General features: G+C 48.4%; 1 protein-coding gene across 2 annotated transcripts in view; it reads left to right on the forward strand.

The window, feature by feature from the left end:
• The first annotated feature begins 5461 nt into the window (after positions 1 to 5461).
• The window catches only part of CASKIN2 (CASK interacting protein 2), a 126242-nt gene continuing 115756 nt past the window's right edge, over positions 5462 to 15947 (forward strand). For both annotated transcript variants that reach the window (XM_073608176.1, XM_073608177.1), the window contains exons 1-2: positions 5462 to 5612; positions 13400 to 13948. In XM_073608176.1, coding sequence (XP_073464277.1) covers positions 13855 to 13948 — 94 coding nt within the window. In that variant the 5' untranslated portion in view covers positions 5462 to 5612; positions 13400 to 13854. The remainder of the gene's footprint in view (positions 5613 to 13399; positions 13949 to 15947) is intronic.

Below are 15947 nucleotides of genomic sequence, written 5' to 3' on the forward strand. Positions count from 1 at the left end.
GTACAAAGTCTGTCCCCCCTTACACTTGTATGCACTCAGCCCCTCACACCTGTATGCACTCAGCCCCTCACACCTGTATGCACTCAGCCCCTCACACCTGTATACACTCAGTCCCCTCCTCACACCTGTACGCTCTCATCCCCTCCTCACACCTGTATGCACTCAGCCCACTCCTCACACCTGTACGCACCCAGCCCCCCTCACACTTGTATGCACTCAGCTCCCACTCCTATACACACTCAGCTCCCCTCACACCTGTACACACTCAGCCCCCCCTCCACTTGTACAAACTCAGTCCTCCCTCACACCTGTACGCACTCAGCCCCTCCTCACATCTGTATGCACTCTGTCCCCTCCTCACACCTTTACCCATTCAGCTCCCCACACCTGTACACACTCAGGCCCCCTCACCTGTACGCAGTCAGCCCCCCCACACCTGTACGTACTCATCCCCTCCTCACACCTGCACGCACTTAGCCCCCCTCACACCTGAACGCACTCAGCCACCCCTCACACCTGTACACACTCAGCCCCTCACACCTGTACTCACTCAGCCCCCCCCCTTGTACGAACTCAGCCCCCACTCACACCTGTACACACCCAGCCCTCCTCACACTTGTACGCACTCAGCCCCTCACACCGGTACACACTCAGCCCCTCTCACACCTGTATGCACTGAGCCCCCTCCTCACACCTGTATGCACTCAGCCCCCCCACTTGTACGATCTCAGCCCCCCCACCTGTACACACCCAGCCTCCCTCGCACTTGTATGCACTCAGCTCCCCACCTATACGCACTCAGCTCCCCCTTACTCTTGTACACACTCAGCCCCCTCACACCTGTACGCACTCAGCCCCCCCCTTGTACGATCTCAGCCCCCCACCTGTACACACCCAGCCTCCCTCACACTTGTATGCACTCAGCCCCCCTCCTATACGCACTCAGCTCCCCCTTACACCTGTACACACTCAGCCCCCTCACACCTGTAGGCACCCAGCCCCCCTCCACTTGTATGAACTCAGTCCCCCCTCACATCTGTATGCACTCAGCCCCTCTTACACCTGTACGCACTCAGACCCCTCACACCTGTACGCACTCAGCCCCCTCTCCACTTGTACAAACTCAGCCCCCTCCTCACATTTGTACGCACTCACCTCACACCTGTACGCACTCAGCCCCTCTCACACCTGTATGCACTCAGCCCCCTCCTCACACCTGTACACACTCAGCCCCCACACACCAGTACACCTGTACGCACTGAGCCTCCTCCTCACACCTGTACGCACTGAGCCTCCTCCTCACACCTGTACACACTTAGCCCCTCCTCACACCTGTACGCACTCAGCCCCCTCCTCGCACCTGTATGCACTCAGCCCCCTCCTCACACCTGTACACACTCAGCCCTCTCCTCACACCAGTACGTGCTAAATCCCCCCACACCTGTACGCACTCAGCCATTCCTCACACCTGCTCGCTCTCAGCCCCCTCACACCTGTATGCACTTAGCCCCTCCTCACATCTGTACGCACTCAGCCCCCTCCTCACACTTGTACGCACTCAGCCCCCTCCTCACACCTGTACGCATTCAGCCCCCCCACACACCTGTATGCACTCATCCCCTCCTCACACCTGCACGCACTTAGCCCCCCTCACACCTGTATGCACTCAGCCCCTCCTCACATCTGTACGCACTCAGCCCCCTCCTCACACTTGTACGCACTCAGCCCCCTCCTCACACCTGTACGCATTCAGCCCCCCCACACACCTGTACGCACTCATCCCCTCCTCACACCTGTACGCACTGAGCCTCCTCCTCACACCTGTACGCACTGAGCCTCCTCCTCACACCTGTACGCACTCAGCCCCTCCTCACACCTGTACACACTCAGCCCCTCCTCACACCTGTACGCACTCGGCCCCTCCTCACACCTGTACGCACTTAGCCCCTCCTCGCATCTGTATGCACTCAGCCCCCTCCTCACACCTATACACACTCAGCTCCTCCTCACACCTGTACACACTCAGCCCCTCCTCACACCTGTTCGCACTCCTCACACCTGTATGTACTTAGCCCCTCCTCACATCTGTACGCACTCAGCCCCCTCCTCACACTTGTATGCACTCAGCCCCCTCCTCACACCTGTACGCATTCAGCCCCCCACACCTGTACACACTCAGCCCCCCCCACACACCTGCACGCACTCATCCCCTCCTCACACCTGCATGCACTTAGCCCCCCTCACACCTGCACACACTCCGCCCCTCTTCACACCTGTACACTCAGCCCCCTCCTCATCTTCACGCACTTCGTCCCCCTCACACCTGTACATACTCGGCCCCTTTTACACCTGTATGCACTCAGTCCCTTCCTCACACCTGCACACACTCATCTGCTCCTCACACCTGTACGCACTCAGCCCCTCATCACACCTGTACGCACTCAGCCCCCCTCACACTTGTACGCACTCAGCCACCCTCACACCTGTACGCACTCAGCCACCCTCACACCTGTACGCACTCAGCCACCCTCATACCTGTACGCACTCAGCCTCCCTTACACTTGTACGCACTCAGCCCCCTCCTCACAACTGTACGAACTCAGCCTCCTCACACCTGTATGCACTTAGCCCCTCCCCACATCTGTACGCACTCAGCCCCCTCCTCACACCTGTACGCACTCAGCCCCCTCACACCTGTATGCACTTAGCCCCTCCCCACATCTGTACGCACTCAGCCCCCTCCTCACACTTGTACACACTCAGCTCCCTTCTCATGCCTGTACACACTCAGCCCCCTCCTCACACCTGTACTTACTCAGTCCCTCCTCACACCTGTACACACTGGGCCCCCCCTCACCTGTACGCAGTCAGGCCCCCCCACACCTGTACGTACTTATCCCCTCCTTAGACCTACATGCACTTAACCCCCTTACACCTGTACGCACTTAGCCCCCCTCACACCTCTACACATTTAGCCCCCTCACACCTGTATGCACTCAGCCCCCTTCACACATGTACACACTCAGCCCCCCTCACACTTGTACGAACTCAGTCCCCCTCACACCTGTATGCACTCAGCCCCTCTCACACCTGTATGCACTCAGTCCCCTCCTCACACTTGTACGCACTTATCCCCTCCTCACACCTGACCTGTACGCACTCAGCCCCCCCCCCCCCCCACTTGTATGAACTCAGCCCCCCTCCCACTTATGCCGCTTACAAACGACCGGACTTTACGGCATACTTGGTTCGACGGACTTTTCGACGGACTTTACAACGGACTTTCCGAATGAACGGACTTTCCAACACACGATCAACCAAAGTCCGACGGATTCGTACGTGATGACGTACGACCGGACTAAAACAAGGAAGTTCATAGCCAGTAGCCAATAGCTGCCCTAGCGTCGGTTTTTGTCCCTCGGACTAGCATACAGACGAGCGGACTTTTCGACCGGACTCAAGTCCGTCGAAAAGATTTGAAACGTGTTTCATTTCTAGGTCCGTCAAACTTTTGGGGGAAAAAAGTCCGCTGGAGCCCACACACGATCGAATTGTCCAACGGACTCCGGTCCACCGAACCAAGTATGCCGTAAAGTCCGCTCGTGTGTACGCGGCATTATACGCACTCAGACCCTCAGACACCTGTACATACTCAGTACATACACACAGACACAGACATGCACACACACACACATGTACGCACACACACCCTTCACTTTTTTGTAAGGTGGTCTATCTCGTCTGAGCTCTTGTTTCCACAGTGCAGTCTACAATATAGTACAGGCAGCACACAGGAGGAGTGCACATACAAGAAGTAGTCAGAGGTGGCAGCAAAGAGCCCGTTGTCAGAGTAGCAGCAACTGCCAAATCGCACACATACAGAAAGTCAGCACAGACACGGAGCACCCGTGCACCCGCCTCTGCCTTCTCCCAGGCCTGCCAGGTGACCGAGCCCCTCCCCCGTGGGGATCTGACCAGAAGTGGGAGCGGGTACCTGTCAAAACCAGATGCCCACCCCCCCACCCCCCACCCCAGAAAGTGCCAAATGTAGCACTTTTTTTTAACAAAAGGGGTGAAACAATTTCTCAGCTCCCCTCTCTCCATACAGTTTCACACAGTTACACTATCGGCTGTGAAACCTGTCATTGCCATCCAGTGCCACCTGCCAGTGCCATCTGCCAATGCCAACCAGTGCCTGCCAGTGCCACCTGCCAACCAGTGCCACCTGCCAGTGCCAATCAGATCCCGAATCACAATCTCTCTTTTCCTCCAGTGTAACACTTCCCCCCACAGTTAGAAATACCTCTCAGGGAACACACTTAACTCCTTGATCGCCCCCCTAGTGTTAACCCCTTCCCTGCCAGTGTCATTTATACAGTAATCAGTGCATTTTTATAGCACTGATCACTGTATTGGTGTCACTGGTCACTGTCACTTAGGGTCAGATTTCTCCGCTGCAATGTCGCAGTGCCACTAAAAATTGCAGATCGCCGCCATTACTAGTAAAAGAAAAAAAAAAAAATAAAAGTCCCTAAATCTATCCTGTAGTTTGCAGACGCTATAACTTTTGCGCAAACCAATCAATATAAGCCTATTGCGATTTTTTTTTTTACTAAAAATATGTAGCAGAACACAAATTGGCCTAAACTGAGATAGAAATTCAATTTTTTACATTTTTTATTGGATATTTAAAGTAAAAAAAAAATATTTTTTTTTTCAAAATTGTCGCTTTTTTTTTGTTTATAGCGCACAAAATAAAAACCGCAGAGGTGATCAAATACCACCAAAAGAAAGCTCTATTTGTGGGGAAAAAAAGGACATAAATTTTATTTGTGTACAGCGTCGCACAACCGCGCAATTGTCAGTTAAAGCGACACAGTGCTGTATCGCAAAAAAAAAAAAATGGCCTGGTCAGGAAGGGGGTAAATCCTTCCGGGGCTGAAGGGGTTAAACGAAAATCGTTTGTTTAGCTCCCGTACGAAAAAAAAAAAAATGTCATCCCCTTTTGGAAACTTTTGGAAGGTTGGATTTGGCTGTCGAAAGTTGTGTACCGGAAAATCGTACGATCGTTCTGCGGACGTTTGCCCGATTTTCTGATAGTGTGTAGGAGCGTTTAAGGCGATGTTCGGCTTTCATCTGGCCATACACAAGTAGATGGTAGAAGGATCGGTTGTACAAACATTGGTAGGAACATTCTCAGGACATTTAATAATGAATGTTCTTGAACATTTGGTTTGCATATTGGAGTGATTTGATCTCCTGATCAGACAGCACAATGACTGGGAGAGATTTGGGAAGCTGTGTGCAGAATGTTAGGAGGAGGAGGAGGAGGAAGGAGTGGGGGGGATCCTGGCACAGACAGGGATATAGAGAGGAGGAGGAGAGGTGTAGTAGGTGTGCAGTGCGCCCCCTGTCTGCAGACCCCCGTCCTCCTCCTCCTCCTCCAGTCTGTCTCTTCCAGGAGGAGGAGGAGGAGGAGGAGGAGGAGGGATGGATGGAGGAGGGGAAGGAGGAGGAAAGGGAGGGATCCGGAGAGGGGACAGAGCTGGCACACTTCTCGGAAAACTTCCCCAGCACTCTCCTCTCTTCTCCCCGACACCCCGACTTCACAGGTGAGTCCCCCACCCTGCACCCCTCCCCCCCCACTGTGATCGGTGATCGGGGCTCTGCATGGGGAATATCGGGAGGTGTGTGTACAATATCCGGGCCTCTGTACACTGCGATCACATCGGACGGGGCACTCTCTGCGATCACACAGCTCCGATCTTCACTTATTCACTCTTCGACTTTTGTCTGACTTTTCACTCTCCCCCACATTGTACGATCGGACACATTAGGTAGGTACAATAATGGTCATACACACACATGCCAAATTTTTTCCATCCAATTCATCAAATCTACAACTAATCCAATATCAGTTTAGACTGGACTTTCATCAGATCCACCAATCAGCCAGGGTGCGATATGATGCATTGATCGATAAACACAATCCGATATCAAGATCAGAGTACAGATGAGATCGATGACTGACAATCCTGTATTTTAGCCACCAATCAGAATCGGGCTTCTCTGTGTGTCTTATTGATCGGATGGGCTACCTGCTATAGATCAATGATTCTGATCAGAAGACAGGGATTGGAACAGGAACCAATCATGTGATCGCAGTGTGTATGGCCGCCGTTCCCCTTCTGTCATATAACCAATCGTGTGATCGCAGTGTGTATGGCCGTCGCTCCCCGTCTGTCATATAACCAATCGCGTGATCGCAGTGTGTATGGTCGCCGTTCCCCTTCTGTCATATAACCAATCGTGTGATCGCAGTGTGTATGGCCGCCGTCCTCCGCCTGTCATATAACCAATCGTGTGATCGCAGTGTGTATGGCCGCCTTCCCTGTCTGTCATATCAATGGAACAAATTGTTGACTGTACACTGATTATTCCTATTGGGGAAAAAAAAAAAGATTTATCAAAGTGTGTATGGCCACTGTAAGGGGATTGTACAATCCGATTGTCCCGAGTATGGTATCCCTTTTGTGTGTTCCTGAGGTCAGAGTTGGTAGAAATGTTTTGTTTTTATTGTTCTGTGGTCATCAGCCCAATGAATGTCGGTGTAAGGCTATCCTGCCACTTGTTTTGTTATTATTTAACCCCAAGACTCCAGGCGCAGCGATCGCTTGCAGTTGTACATTACGATTCGTAGCGATTACGTGCGTTTAGCTGCGTTGGAACATTCTTACCGTTTCTGATGTGCTTCCTGTTGTTTTTCTTTCCTTGTTGCCACATTAATCCACAGGTGAAATAGTACACTGCGATTACCTGCGGTTATGTACAGATCGCTGCACTAAATCGGTCCTGGACGCAGTCGAATTAATTTTTTTCTAACCGCACAAAACCCAATGTAACGAAACCGTCGCTAAACGCAGTGTGTGAACGGGGCCATAGGAAAGCATTGTGTGAGTTTTTATATGAAGTTATCTGCAGCTAAAAGCGGAAATCTATCCGCCCGTGTGAGAGGGGCCTAAACGTTTCCCAGACGCTCTGCCAGATTTCTATTCTTCTCACACAGGCATTCATCAGTCTGTGATTGGCCCATGATCTGACATGTGTGTTTACATCTGGATTGGTCCAGGGTTGTCAGACTAATCCCAATACATTTACATCCCTCTCCACCTTTGTAGACCTGACCAGAGGTGGGCAGATATCGGGGGACGCCCCCTAGGAATCATGCCTCTGCCTTGCAGCACTGCAATCCTGGTCAGGCCACTGTCTGCATGGAGTTTGTATGCTCTCTCACTCCTTGTGTTGGTCTCCTCCACTTTCCTCCCACATGAGATCAGCATCCTGCCAACTAAACCAATCAGCTGCAGGTCAGGTCATTCCCCCTCACATGTAAACAAAGGGGCGGAATGTCTTGATGTGGACATTGACTAAATATAGGCATTTGTCATATAAGGGCATTGTCATCACCACCACCCCGCCCCTTTGTTTACATGCTGGGGGTGGGGAAGTGACCTGACCTGCCACTGATTGGAGGAAAAAAAAAAAAAATCAGCAAGGTTTAGAAGTTTGGACACTGCAGCTCATCTCTACTCCCAGGACATGCTGGAAGGTAATTGACCCTGGTATGTGTGTGCAGGTCTGATAAGGACCTTAACCTCACCACACATTGTACAATATCCTTTAGATCTACCAACAACTATGTACTGCAAGGGGCCTGCCTGATTGGAGAGTTAGATTCTTATACTGTTTAACCACTTGCCCTCCGGAAGATTTACCCCCATGACCATGCATGTTGCGTTGCATTGGCCCATCACTAAAAAAAAACCTTACTTTTTCAGTGCAACGCATTTAAATGCATCCACATGCATGCATATGCACATAAATGCAATTCAGCGTGGTTTCAAAGCCGCACATCAGTGTGATTTGCACTACTGATTTAATTGCGACTTCATTTAACAGAAGTCTATGCAAGTTGCAAGAAAAAGTATTGCAGGAACCTCTTTCATATTTGCTGTGACAAGAGTGGTTCCATTGCCGGCAATGGGGTGCGACTTGTCATGCGAATTGGAACTGTCAAATCACATGACAAGTCACACCGGTGTGTACAGGGGCTAACTGTCACTTTAGCTTGGGGCCGCCTACGACATTCTGTGAGTGACTCAGTGGGATTTTTGTGTAATAGCTGGTGGCAGGAAACCCTGTTCTAAGCAGTGAGAGGTTGGCAGCCATTCATGTCCATTGGCTTTTTTATCAGACATGCAAAGATCACCTGTGGGTAATCAGTGCTGGACACAAACACTCTGTGTCCAGGACCGATCTTCCTCAGGTAATTGCTACATGTCTGATTACATGCAAATGGCTGCCGGTGCTGTCAGCCTCTCATTGCTTTGTATGGGGCTTCCCACCAGCAGCATGTTAGCAGGAAACCCTGCTGAGTCTCCTGCAGGAAATCAGTCAGCCCCAAACACGGATATGACACCCCCCCCCATTCACACCTGACAGTTTTGGAGATTGAAATGCCAAAATTCTCAACATCCTAAATGCTGCGTCTATGTTCCTGTTCACATGTGATCCCTCAGACACCTGTAGTTCTACGTCTGATGCTTCAAAACTATATGAGCTTCTTTTAAGGCCCCTTTCACACTTGTGCGACTTGTCCTACGACTTGGGACTGCAAAGTCGCATGACAAGTCGTCCCCCATGATTTCCAATGAGTACCATTCATATCTGTGCGGCTTCAAAGTAGTCCCTGTACTACTTTGGTCTGACTTTGATGCGAGTTGAGGTCCATAGACCTCAAGTTCACACATGCATTCCTAAAATCGCGGCCGCAAAGTTGCGGCAAAATCACGCTACTTTCAAGTTACGGCTGTGTGAAAGGGGCCTAAAGCAGATTTGAGTGTCTTTGGGCCCCATAAACGTATTTTTCGTGTGATCTGCTAGCTTTTTTTTTTTTTTTTTATGTCTTTGTGCGTTTTGTTATACGTATAAACGTGTTTTTGAAGCATTTTTTTGATATGTTATACACATGCTTTGTAAGCTTCAGGTGTTTTTGCCCGATGAAAATTTTAGAATCATCTGTTGCCATCTTCCTTGCATCTCCTAACTTTTTTTGTGTTATTATTGTGGTAGAGAAACGCATATAAAGCGTGCATTATAACTTGTGTTTGTGCGTATTTAGTTGCACCCATTTGAGCTCTCTGGGGGTAAATACGATTGAATCTCTTGTACGTCTTCTCGCGATGGGCGACATGCTACAAACGACAGAGCGCACTAATGTGAACGGGTTTAAATATATGGATTTGAGTGTTGCCGTGCGTAGGCATAAGCTTGACAAAATGCTCAGGTACGAAAAAGGCCTAAGCCCAGGTTCACACTGAGCTGCGGAAATGAAGCCATGTGAGTTCAGCTGAAATCGCATGATTTCACTCCCACATGTCAGTCCCATCGGAGACATCAGTGTGGGTTTCTGCATAGATGTCAATGTAAATTGTAGTACAGAAACTGCAAATGCAGCGCTGCACCGATTTAGGACGGTACAATTGCCGCCGATTTGACATGTTAAAGCATACCAGTGTGAACCAGGGCTTAAGGTTAAATATGGGCAAACCGGCAATTTGTCACCAGAAACCCGGCACTGGGGGGACTGTGTGTATGCAGCGTGCCAGCTGCTTTGTAAGGGTTAAATCCGGTCAGACCAGCAATATGTCACCAGAAATACATTGCGGGGAACGTGTCTGTGTTTGCCCACAGTGCCAGCTGTTCACAGGCCTAAAATATTGTTTGGAGAGCCTTAATCTTAACTCTTTTCTCTGTCTATATCAGTGAAGGATAATCCATAAGAACACCATTTGCCATGGGCACAAAGGTGCCACGTGTGCCCGCTCTGCCACTTTTGGCGTGAAGTTTTCAGTCAGACCACATGCATGTGTATACAAGAGACCCCTGAGGAGGAAATTCCATCTGGCTGACTGTTTGCCAAGGAGCTTTCCTCCAAATAAAGGGGATGAATATCAAGTGAATAAGTCAGTGAAGTGAATGCTCCTGACTGTTGTTTGTGTCATTAACTGTTCACACCTTAACCGTCCTGGCAGTGAAAAGGTCACAGACCGGCCGTCCTTTTTTACGTCTGTTTGTTTTTCCCTCAGTGTCCTCATTTCTCTCCACCCAATGCTACCCTTTCCTTTACACTTCACCCCTCCTTCCTTCTGAATCTCTCATTTTTTTTTTTTTTTTTTTTTTATTGCTGCATTTACATGTCTTGTCAATGTAACCTTGTCCCCGGCCGGCACAAAGACACGCAAGGCATGGTGCGGAATTGTAAGCAGCCTCGCAATGCCTGACAGAACAATACAGCTTGGTGGACTGGACTGTCCTCGGCTCAGGCCCTTTATCCTGGCTGCTCTGGATTTCAGGCCTCATTCGCACTGACCATGACATAGAAACCTTTAGGCTACTTTCACACTTAGGCGCTATAATGCTAAAAAAAAGCACATTGAAAGAGTCTCTCCTCTCACCCCAATGTAAAAGACAGAGGGCTTTTACACTGGAGCGGTACACTGGCAGGACGGTAAAAAAAAGTCCTGCAAGCAGCATCTTTGCAGCGCTGTAGGAGCGGTGTATACCCTTTTTCAGCTGCTAGCGGGGGTTAAAATAAGCATTAGCATGTATTTGCACATGGAGCGATTACCGGCGGTTAGGGACAGATGACTGCTCCTTGTGCAGCCATGGATAGTGTCAGCCTGTCATTGACTTGTACAGATTTCCTGTGTGCAGCTGAACGTAAACGCCTGGCCATACACACTGTAGAAATATGCCGTTCTGGATAGTATACAGTCATGTGAATGGTCACCTTCACACCACCCGCAGTGCGAGAAACGCACAGAAGTGCACATTTCCCGCACAGGAACATGCTGCCCTCTTCAGACACATGTGGGTGCCATTGATTATTAGGCTTCATGCACACTTGCTGCTGACGTTTTTGGGGCTTTGGGCCTAAGCCCCTGAACTCCCCTTGATAAAAGCCTGTTTACACATAGGCTTTTAGAGGAGTTTAGGGGCAGCAGCGTTTAAAACGCCAGACTTGCCTAAACGCATCTAGATGCAAATTACAGTTCTGACCAATTAAAATAGATAAACGCCCAAGCGTGTCTACACATGCTTGAAAAACTGCGGCTAGTGCCGCGTACACATGAGCGGACTTTTCTACTGGACTGGTCCGACGGACCGAGTCCGGCGGACAATTCAACCGTGTGTGGGCTTCATTAGACCTGCAGCAGACTTTTTCAGTCGAAAATCTGACGGACTTTAGATTTGGAACATGTTTCAAATCTTTCCGACGGACTCAAGTCCTGGTCGAAAAGTCGGCTCGTCTGTATGCTAGTCCGACGGATGAAAAACGACACTAGGGCAGCTATTGGCTACTGGCTATCCACTTCCTTATTTTAGTCCGGTCGTACTTCATCACATACGAATCCGTCGGACTTTGGTGTGATCGTGTGTAGGCAAGTCTGTTCATTTGGAAAGTCCGTTGGAAGTCCGTCGGACCAGTCCGGACAAAAATCCGCTACTGTGTACGAGGCATTAGGCACATTTTTAAAAAATGATTTTGTTCTGTCAGGAGAAACAAAGTTTACAATAAACTAGTGTGCACGAAGCCTTATAGCAAATGTGCGTTTGCGACCACCAAAACTTGTACTGCAATGCCATGCTATTTGGTGCCGCGTGATTTTAAAAATCACACCGGCCATATGTCTTGCATGCTCCTGTGTGTTTGGGGGCCATTGAAATGAATGGGCTGTCAAAACTGTACCTCTTGGGAACCAGCAAAAATTATCGCATGCATTATATGAACCAGCCCTTAGGGTTCATTCACATGGCACATGTACAGTAGGTATAGAAAAGAATCACCCCCCCCCCCCCCCTTTAAAATTATGTTTTGTTGCTCTGCAGCCTGTAATGAAGACCGACACCGTTTTTTTTTTTTTTTTTGCTTTATTAACACCAACATGTTAAAAAAAAAAAAAAAAAGTTCAAAAACAGAATTAATGGGTTGGAAAAAGGATCACCCCCTTATGTCAATATTTTGTTGAACCACCCCACCTTTTTGTCCTTGCATGCCTTAATCAGAGCCCAGACCTAAACCCCATTGAAAATCTGTGGAATGGCTTGAAGACTTCAGTCCGTAAACGGTCATCATCAAATTTAACTGAAAATGTGATTATTTTAAAAGGGGGGGGTGATTCTTTTCTATACCCACTGTATATTCTCTGCACAGAATGCAGGTTCTTTCTGGCACAGGATCCTGTGTAAAATATGAGCCTAAAGTACTTGCGTTTGGACATGAACATCAAAATGCGTACATTTCTTCTATTGAGTTTCCCTGTGTGTATGCTTTTTACATGTATGTACATGTGGAAAGTCTGCAGATATGTATGGCCCTGGGTGTTTTTTTTTTTTTGTCCTACATTTTCGTATGTAGACATGGCTGTGTATTGATTCCTAAAATGCTACGTTTAGATGTGTATAGCATATAGTTTTGTACATATATAAACGCAGCGTTTTAGATACCTGTGTGAATGTGCCCTCGTTCACATTGATGCGACTTGTCAAGCCGCACCCTATTGCTGACAATCACACTGTTTAAATTGGTGCGGTGCCGCATCGATTTGAAAAAGTAATTTCTGCACTACTTTTGGCGATTTTTTTTGAGTGGGCCTTGCATGAAGCTGCACAGATGTCTTCCAAGTCCCAGTCAAAGTCATGCGGCTTCGAAATTGTGCAATTTCAGATGAAGTCGCACGATTTCAAAGCCGCAGTCAATGTGAACAAGGGCTTAATCTTATTTTCCAAAGGCTGACAGTTTTATCGACAAGTTCTGCTGCTTTCCTCCTTTCACATGCAGTCATCGGGGTGGGATGGCGGGAGGAAGGTGCTTGTGCGCTAATTGGGGGGGCTTCCCTTGTATTTCCTGTCACCTGATTTATGAATGGGATCTGGCAGCCTGGAAGTGGTGCAGGAAGATGAGCTCTGGTGTGAATTAACCCCTTTTGTCGACACGTATTATAAAACGCTATCTCTTTTCTTTTTTGTGTTTATTGTTGTTTTTATCTGTTGGCAGTAGTAGAAGAGAAGGAATGTGTGCGTGCTTTGGTGGGCGGGTCCTCATGTGACAGTAAACACAGTTGAAAAGATGACAGGTTGCTAGAGAACACACCTTCCCATCGCCCTCAAAGGTTTTCCCATAGAAAGAGGAAGAGAGCGGCCCCAACCACCCGAGGGGTTACTAGGTGTATGGCTGACGCCGTAGCACAAATATTTGTCTTTTTTTTTTTTTCTCCTCTTCTCTATGTTGTGACATCACATCGCAGCCAAAGTCTAAATTGTTCTTTCACTCTAGGAACGCCGAAGTGACAACATCAACATCTTGGCTGCTTTCAGAAAAAAAAAAATCGAAAAAGTGCAGCTGAACAGGACAACCCTAAAAGGAATTCCCTGACTTCCCAGCAGATGAAAGGAAAAGCCTAAGAGGAATAATTGTGTCTGATGGAGGCCTGCGAAACTTCCCATTTTGTACCTTGTACACCAGGCCGTACAGCGGGAGCTCGCTCCTTACCAGCGGCATGGGAAATGTGACCGCAGAGGGACCCTCTTACAGTACATACCCCCCCGCGTTGTTACTAGCTTGTTTATTAGTGGAGTACAGACTTGCCGTGTGAAAGGTTCTTTCGCTTCACTTGGATTCATGCTGTGGAACGTTCTACTGACAAGGAAGCGATTTCTTCCCCTTTTGCTGGATCTTGTATATCTTTTTGGGGTCTGAACACAGGAGATGATTTTGTAGCCTTGGTGGCGATGGGTCGGGAAAATGAACTCATTCAAGCTGTTAAAAGTGGAGATGTTGCGACTGTTCAGAGGCTGCTTGCGAAGGTCCGAACGTCGAAAAACAGTAAGTAAACGGGAAGTGGAGGGATGGTATGGGGCAATGGTTGGGCTCTGGTATTGGTAGTGACATTAGGGGTACGCTGGTTACCAAATATAATCTGCTTGGGGGGGTGCTAATGTAATACAGGTAGCTTAAAGTGGCTGTACACCCTTACATATACCCAGTGAAGTGACTGGTCTTCGGTGATACAGAGATAAAACAAATCCTCCTACATAAGTTGTACCTGTTTTTCTGCAGTCTTCTCTTCTCTACAGTGCCTTGAAAAAGTATTCATACCTCGTGATGCTGTTAGTTCACTAAGGTTCTCCTCCTGAGGGCTTCACAGAACAGCTGTATTTATACTGAGATTAACCACTTCCCGCACGGCCTATAGCAAAATGATGGCCGGGCGGTGGTTCAGTTATCCTGACTGGGCGTCATGACGTCCAGCAGGATAACTGCTGGCGCGTGTCCGTGGGGGGTGTGCAATGTGGCAATCGGGGGGTGCGGCGTGTCAGTCTGAAACATCAATCTCGGTAAAGAGCCTCTGATGGGGGCTCTTTACCACGTGATCAGCCGTGTCCAATCCCGGCTGATCACAGTGTAAACAGGAAGAGCTGTTTATCGGCTTTGCTTCACTCATGTCTGACAGACGGGAGTAGAGGAGAGCCGATTGGCTGCTCTCCTGATGGGGGGAGGGGGTCTGCGCTGATTATTTATCAACGCAGCCCCCCCCCACCCCACCCCCTGCGGATGCCCACACTGGATCACCAGGGATGCCACCAGGACCACCAGGGCGCCCACCACACATGGATGACCAGGTATGCCCCCCATGGCCACCAGGGATGCCAGTCAGTGCCCACTACGAATGCCTGCCAGATGTCTCCTCATCAGTGCCACCTATCAGTGCCACCCATAAGTACCCATCAGTACCGCCAATCGGTGCTCATCAGTGCCACCTCATCAGTGCAGCCTCATCAGTGTCTGTCATTGAAGGAGAAAACTTACATTTTTATAACGGAAACAAAGAAAAACTTTTTTTTTTTTTTTTTTTCAAAATTTCGTTTTCATTTATTCCGCAAAAAATAAAAACCCCAGCAGTGATCAAATGCCACCAAAAGAAAGCTCCATTTGTGGGAATAAAATGATAAAAAATGTGGGTACAGTGTAGTATGACCGCACATTTGTCATTCAATTGTGACAGCGCTGAAAGCTAAAAATTGGCCTGGGCAGGAAGGGGTGTAAGTGCCTTGTATTGAAGTGGTTAAATTACACACAAGTGGACTCTATTTACTAATTAGGTGACTTCTGAAGGTAATTGGTTCCACTAGTTAGGAGTGTCAGGATAAAGGGGGGCTGAATACAAATGCACGCCACACTTTTCACATATTTATTTGTAAAAAAAACTTGAAATCCATTTATCACTTTCCTTCCACATCACAATCATGTGCCACTTTGTGTTGGTCTATCACATAAAAATACTTTTACATTTTTGGTTGTAACATGACAAAATGTGGAAAATGTCAGAGTTTGAATACTTTTTCAAGGCACTGTACATCTGTTCAAAGTGCTGAATTCTAAAGCTCTGAGAGTTCAGAAAAGGCTGAAGAGTTGAAGTTGCACTCTGTAGAGCTCAGTGAAGGGAGCATTGAGAGCTGATTCAAGGGAAGAGACAGAAACAAAGTTAGGATAGAGTGTGGTGGGTTCATTTGTCTGGTTTTTATATTTATCTGTGTCCCCGCTGAGAGATTTCTCCAACTTCCTGTCAGCACAGGAAGTGCTGAAAAATCACTTTAATGGGGACACAGACCAAAAATGTTTTTTTAGTGGAGTGGGGAAGGAATAAACCCGTGTTAGATAGTAGGTAAGGTTGAATAAAGACAATAGTCCATCCAGTTCAACCTGTGTAGGTGTGTCAGTGTCTATAATTAAATGATATTTTTATGGCTGCTAATTCTGTCTTCTGCCAGTGACACTTGTACCCCTTGTGATATATGTAAGACATGCAGGCAGTTCTGCTGCT

Source organism: Aquarana catesbeiana, linkage group LG12 (assembly GCF_042186555.1).
Source record: "Aquarana catesbeiana isolate 2022-GZ linkage group LG12, ASM4218655v1, whole genome shotgun sequence".
NCBI lineage: Eukaryota > Metazoa > Chordata > Amphibia > Anura > Ranidae > Aquarana > Aquarana catesbeiana.